The following is a 6,762-nucleotide window of genomic DNA, read 5'->3' as shown; positions in this document are numbered from 1 at the left end:
ATCCCTTGAAGTCAGAGATATCGATCACACTATCAGTCATAATACTCGATATAGTTGGATTTATATTTTTGAATATGGCATGTATAGGGCTAGACTAGGAAGTTGTATTATTAAGAGAATTATTCATGTATTTTTGGCTTAGGTCAAAAGTCATTCACTTGTATCAAGTCTGGAATAATGGCTATTATTCATTTTGATGAATGCATATAATGTTCTTTCTATGGATGAAATGGGTGTCCATTGTGATGAAATTTGTATATTGACATGATCTTACTTAGGTTGTGCAAAATGGGTGACAAAATGGCTTGGGAAATAGCCTAGTTTGTCCACGCGGGTAAGACACACGGACGTGTGTCTAGACCGTGTGTGACACACTGCTTACGCCCATGGGTGTGTGTTATGGTCATGCATCCCCTACACTTAAAACTTTAAAGTCATTTTAGTACACGGGCAAGCCACACGGGCGTGTGCCAGTGCCGTGTCCTAAAGTCAGTATGCATGCTAGTGGTACACGGGAAAAAGACATAGTCGTGTGTCTCGACCATGTGAAGGACACGATTATAGGGCACGGGTGTGTGCTTGGGCTGTGTGGTTTTAGCAGAATGCCCAGGTTTTCAGACACAGGATCGGGACATGGGCATGTCCCTAACACACGGTCGTGTGTTCTATACCCATACGAGCGTGTGGAGCCTTGATGCATGAAATTTTCTACGTTCTTCATGAGTTCTCGGTTGGGTTCTGAACCACCCTAGAAGTATATCTTGGCCTCGTGAGCCCGTAAATGAGACTGATTGCTTGTGTAAAGAGAATTTTTTAAATTGTTTGAGATTTCACGGCCCAGTTTTATACAGTTGGTTGAGTTTAGGTCAGGTAGAACCATGAACCCTATCCTAGCGTCAGATATGGGAGACAGGTGTTACATTTGGTGGTATCAGAGCATGATTTAGTCAATTCTAGGACTAACCTAGCTAAAATACGAGTCTAGCCATACATGCCATATATATATTGATAGTGTGACGATTTCTGATGATTACAAATTATGTTTTTTCTTATATAGTAAATGGATCCTTATAGAACCACGACATATGACATGGAAAGTAATGCCAGGCTCCCGCAGAAGGGACCGCGCGCGGTAGAGAGTGTACCCGTAAGTATGGGCCAAGGTGGAGGGGCTAGGGAAGCCTACCTCTGAATGATGGATGCTTGGTATACGGAGTTCATTCGTACGAACCTGAACACTTTACCTACCCCGCCTTCTCTGATTCCTCAGTATGCCCCGATGGCTCCGGAAGGTGCAGACATATTCAGACGAGAGAAGCCTTTGGTAGACAAGATCCGGAAGTAAGGGCCAAGAAATTTCAGGCTAGTGTAGATGATGACCCTGAGAGAGCGGAGTTCTGGATAGAAAATACCATAAGGGTATTTGATGAGCTATCATGCACAGCTGATAAGTGCGTGAAGTGTGCCGTGACACTCCTACGAGACTCGACTTATTAGTGGTGGAACACTCTCGTGTCTGTTGTACCGAGAGAGAGGATTACTTGGGAATTTTTCCAAGAAGAGTTTCAAAATAAGTATATTAGCCAAAGGTTTGTGGATCAAAAAAAGGAAGGAATTTCTAGAGTTGAAGCAAGGTAGTAAGACTGTGACGGAGTATGAGCGTGAGTTTGTGAAGCTCAGCAAATATGCGCGAGAATGCATATCCACTAAAGCTACCATGTGTAAGAGGTTTGAGGATGGCCTCAGCGAAGACATTCAAGTGTTTGTGGGCATCCTAGAGTTAAGAGAATTTGTGGTACTCATTGAGAGAGCATGTAAAGTAGAAGAGCTGGTGAAGGAGAGGAGAAAGGCGGCCATTGAGTCACGAGATTTAAAGAGAAGACAGATGGGGAAGACGCATCAGTCATCCTCCAAGAGTTCGAAAGAAGTTAATACCCGATCAAACGCTTCAGTGGTATTTTCGTAGAGGAACAAAAATTGACAAAATATGACGTCTAAAGCCCAGACCACTTCAGTTGCTAGTGTTGACAGTATACGGCCAAATAGGCAGGAGTGTCTGCAATGTGGGGGACGCCACTTGGGCGAATGCCGAGTAAACGAGAGGGGTTGTTTCAAGTGTGGGTCACTTGACCACTTTATCCGCGAGTGCCCTAAGATGGATGAGAGAGAGAGAAAACAAAAGGTGAAAGCAAGCAGTACTCTCTTGAGGGGTAGGCCTTAAAGGAACCTCGAGAGTGGGAATAGTAGTAGAGGTGCACTAACAGAGGCTGCAATAAGGTCTGAAGGCAAAACACCAGCGAGGACCTATGCTATACGAGCCCGAGAAGAGGTAGAGTCTCCAGACGTGATCACGGGTACCTTTTCTATTCACGATATAATTTTTGTCACTTTAATTGACCCGAGAACTACCCACTCTTACATATGTCTGGAATTAATACCTCGTATAAACATGCTAGTAGAGCCCACTAAGTTTGTAATAAAAGTGTCTAACCCGTTAGGCAAGCATGTATTAGTGGACAGAGTATGTAGAAATTGTCCTTTGGCGATTAGAGGCCATTGTTTTCTGGCCAACTTGGTGTTGTTTCCATTTAATGAATTCAATGTAATCCTTGGGATGGATTGGTTAACCTCCCATGGCGTTGTAGTAGACTGTGGGAGAAAAGTAATTCAGTTAAGATGTGAGGACAGAAATGTTCTTCGAGTTGGGCCAGATAAGTTAAATAACTTGTCTGTGGTAATATCGTCTTTGGTAGTTGAAGGATATTTGAGAAAAGGTTATGAAGCTTATCTAGCTTTTGTGCTGAATACCCAAGTGTTCGAGTCAAAGATTCAGTCAGTACCAGTGGTTTGTGAGTTTATAGATGTTTTTCCGAAAGAATTGCCCAGGTTACCTCTAGAAAAAGAAGTTGAGTTTGGTATAGAGTTAGTTCTTGGCACAACGCCAATCTCGATTGCACCGTATAGAATGGCCCCTACTGAGTTGAAAGAGCTGAAAGTGTAGTTGCAAGAGTTAACAGATAAAGGTTTTGCTAGACCGAGTTATTCACAATGGGTGCTCCGATACTTTTTGTGAAAAAGAAAGACGGGTCGATGAGCTTATGTATCAACTATAGACAACTGAACAAAGTAATAGTAAAGAAAAAGTATCCCCAACCAAGGATTGATGATCTCTTTGATCAATTAAGAGGAGCCACTGTATTTTCTAAAATAAATTTGAGCTCAGGTTACTACCAGTTAAGAGTCAAAGAACAAGATGTATCGAAGACCGCTTTTTCGACGAGATATGGGTATTACGAGTTTCTTGTTATGCCTTTTGGATTGACAAATGCCCTAGTGGTATTTATGGACTTGATGAACCGCATCTTCCGACCGTATTTGGATAGCTTCATCGTCGTTTTTATTGATGACATCTTGGTTTATTTGCGTAACGAGAATGAGCACGCGGAGCATTTGAGAACTGTGTTGCAAATCTTGAGGAATAAACAACTTGAAGCCAAGTTTAGTAAGAGCGAGTTTTGGCTGAAAGAGGTCAGGTTTCTAGGACATATAGTGTCAGGTGATGGAATCCAAGTTGATCTGAATAAGATCTTCGCTATTGTGGAGTGGAAACCGCTGAGGAATGTGACAGAGGTTCGCAGTTTTCTGGGGCTAGCGGGATACTATAGACGATTTGTAAATGGATTCTCCATGATAGCTACGCCAATAACAAGGCTACTGCAAAAAGATGTCAAGTTTGAATGGACCGAAGAGTGCCAATAGAGCTTCGAGAAATTAAAGGCTTTGTTGACCGAAGCCCAAATTTTGGTGCAACCTGAGTCGGGCAAGGAATTTGTAGTTTTTAGTGACGCCTCCCTAAACGGTTTAGGGTGTGTGCTAATGCAAGAAGGCAAGGTTATAGCCTATGCCTCGAAACAGCTAAAACCTCATGAGAGGAATTATTCCACCTATGATTTAGAGCTAACAGCTGTGGTGTTCGCACTGAAAATTTGGCGACACCATTTGTATGGTGAGAGATGCTGAGTATTTATCGATCACAAGAGTCTAAAATATTTAATGACTCAGAAAGTGTTGAATTTGAGGCAACGATGATGGTTAGAGCTAATAAAAGATTATGAGTTGATTATCGACTATCATTCGGGAAGGGCAAATGTAGTCGTCGATGCTTTGAGTAGGAAATCATTGTTTGCCTTGAGAGCCTTGAATGCTCAATTGACTACATCTAGTGATGGATCGATCCTAGCAGTGTTGAGAGCTAGACTGACTTTTCTTCATGAAATCCGTGAAGCTCAGAAAGATGATGAGAAATTACGAGCCAAGAGAAAGCAGTGTGAATCAGAGGTCGAGTCAGATTTTCGTATTAGTACTGATGGGTGTATAATGTTCAAAGATAGAGTTTGTGTACCCAAAGATAGTGAGCTCATTCAGAAGATTTTACGAGAGGCATATAGTGGTTGTTTGTCAGTTCACCTGGGTAGCGTAAAATGTACAACGACCTTAAGAAAATGTATTGGTGGTCGAGTATGAAAAGAGACATTTCAGAGTTCATTTCCAAGTGCCTAGTGTGTCAACAAGTAAAGGCTAAACATCAAGTGCCTTCGGGTTTACTTCGGCCTATTATGAATCTTGAGTGGAAATGGGATCGTATCATCATGGACTTCGTGACCAATTTGCCTCTAACCCCGAAAAAAAGAGATGCAGTATGGGTTATTGTCGATAGACTCACTAAGTCAGCACACTTCATACCAGTGCGTGTTGACTACTCCCTTGAAAAGTTGGTCGACTTGTATGTTTCTAAGATTGTAAGGCTTCATGGTGTGCCATTATTGATTGTATTTGATCGAGACCCGAGGTTCACCTCGAGGTTTTGGAAGAGGTTCCAAGAGGCTTTAGGAACCAAGTTGAGTTTCAGCACGGATTTTCATCCACAAACTGATGGACAGTCAGAAAGAGTAATACAGATCTTAGAGGACATGTTGAGATGTTGTGTTCTTGAATTCCAAGGAAGTTGGGAAAAATAATTACTATTGGTTCAATTCGCCTATAACAACAGCTATCAGTCGAGTCTGAAAATGGCGCCTTATGAGGCTTTGTATGGGCGAAAGTGTTGAACGCCTATTCTGGACTAAGTTGAGAGAGAGTCAGTTGCACGGGGTTGATTTGATCAAGGAGGCTGAGGAAAAAGTTAAGGTGATTCGTGATTGTTTGAAAGCCGCCTCGGATAGAAAAAAATCCTACGAGGATTTGAAACAAAGGGAGATTAAATTTGAAGTCAGGGATAAGGTATTTTTGAAAGTTTCTCCATAGAGGAAAGTCCTCAGATTTGGTAAAAAGGGCAAGTTGAGTCCTTGTTTCGTAAGACCTTATAAGATTACCAAGAGAGTAGGGCATGTTGCCTACTGTTTGGAATTGCCGCCAGAGTTAGAAAAGACTCACGATGTGTTTCACGTGTCTATGTTACGTGGATACAGATCAGACCCTTCGCATATAATTGCGCCAACTGAAGTTGAGATTCTTCCAGACATGACTTATAGTAAGGAGCCAGTCAAGATTTTAGTTCGAGAAGTCAAACAGCTAATAAAAAAAATATACCACTTGTGAAGGTTCTGTGGCATAGACATGGAGTCGAGGAAGCCACTTGGGTACCCGAGGAGTCTCTGAGAGAATAGTACTCGAACTTAGTCACCGGTAAGATTTTTGAGGACGAAAATCCCTAAGGGGGAGAAATGTAACAACCCGAGTTAGGGCCTAGTCGAAACAATGGTCTCGGGACCACAAATTTGAAGATAGAAAAATTATTTTTATTATTTTTATGAGGTTATAGTACGATTATATTAGTACATGAAAAATTTGAGGAGTTAATTTTAATGTTTTTAAGCTCGATTGCAAAAAATAACTAAATCGCATAAAGTCAAAAGTTGCATTTTAGTACCCAAATGTGTTAGATAGATAGAGAACATAAATTGGAGGTCCTAAAAGGGCAATTACACCTTTGCACAATGGCTTGGCCGGCCATGGGGAGACAAATTGGAGAAGAAGGTCAAAGTTAGGTGAGGATTAGGTCATCAAATTTGACTAGTTTTATATTAAACAAAACAAAGGTCATTTCTTCTTTATTTTCTTCTTCTCTACTGATTTTTACTAGCCACAGGAGAGGTTTGAAAGCTCAAAAATCTGCAACAACTTGAAGCAATCATAATTAAGTGATTTAATGAGTTTTCTTCAAGATTTTCATATTTTTGAAACCCTTGAAGCATAAGCTTCCAAATGAGGGTGATATCTTACAAAATAGTCAAGAGTTTAATATTTTTTCATGGATGTATTTGTGATATATGCTGAGTTGTTATGGAAAAATATGAGTCCTAGTTGTGTTAAAACAACTTTTGTGAAAGCTGTTGGCATGAAAACACCTAAAGGGACTATTTTGCATAAGTTGCAAAATAGGTGGTTAGTGTATGAAATAGTGAGAATTTGGGATTGCTCTAGTAGTAAAAAGAGTTTAGCTAGGCTTGAAATACGAAAAATTCAATAAAAATAGATTTTCGGGCATAGGTGTAAAATGGTCATTTTTCAAGGGCCTAGGGGCAAAATGGTCATTTTACCAAAGTTGTGAATTTATGAATGCCTAATTGTGTTTAGTGGCTAAATGGATGCATATTGTTATTATAGATCAAGATTTTCCAAAATTGAGCCTAGACCTGGGCAAAGCCAAGCAATCCGAATAAGCCGTCTAGTCAAGAACTTTTTGTAAACTGAGGTAAGTTG

The 6,762-nt window shown here is 40.8% G+C and overlaps 1 protein-coding gene across 1 annotated transcript; it reads left to right on the top strand.

The window, feature by feature from the left end:
• The first annotated feature begins 3,342 nt into the window (after window positions 1-3,342).
• LOC121228066 (uncharacterized mitochondrial protein AtMg00860-like) lies at window positions 3,343-3,759 on the top strand. The gene has a single exon (XM_041111197.1). The coding sequence runs from the start codon at window positions 3,343-3,345 to the stop codon at window positions 3,757-3,759; it is 417 nt and encodes a 138-aa protein (XP_040967131.1).
• The last annotated feature ends 3,003 nt before the right edge of the window (window positions 3,760-6,762 follow it).

Source organism: Gossypium hirsutum, chromosome A04 (genome assembly GCF_007990345.1).
Source record: "Gossypium hirsutum isolate 1008001.06 chromosome A04, Gossypium_hirsutum_v2.1, whole genome shotgun sequence".
NCBI classification, from domain to species: Eukaryota; Viridiplantae; Streptophyta; class Magnoliopsida; order Malvales; family Malvaceae; genus Gossypium; species Gossypium hirsutum.
Note: the sequence above shows the minus strand (reverse complement) of the source record. Positions and strands in the feature narration are given on the sequence as shown.

Excerpts from the sequence above, each read along its gene's own strand:
- LOC121228066 (XM_041111197.1), top strand. The coding sequence starts at position 3,343 with ATGGACTTGATGAACCGCATCTTCCGACCGTATTTGGATAGCTTCATC.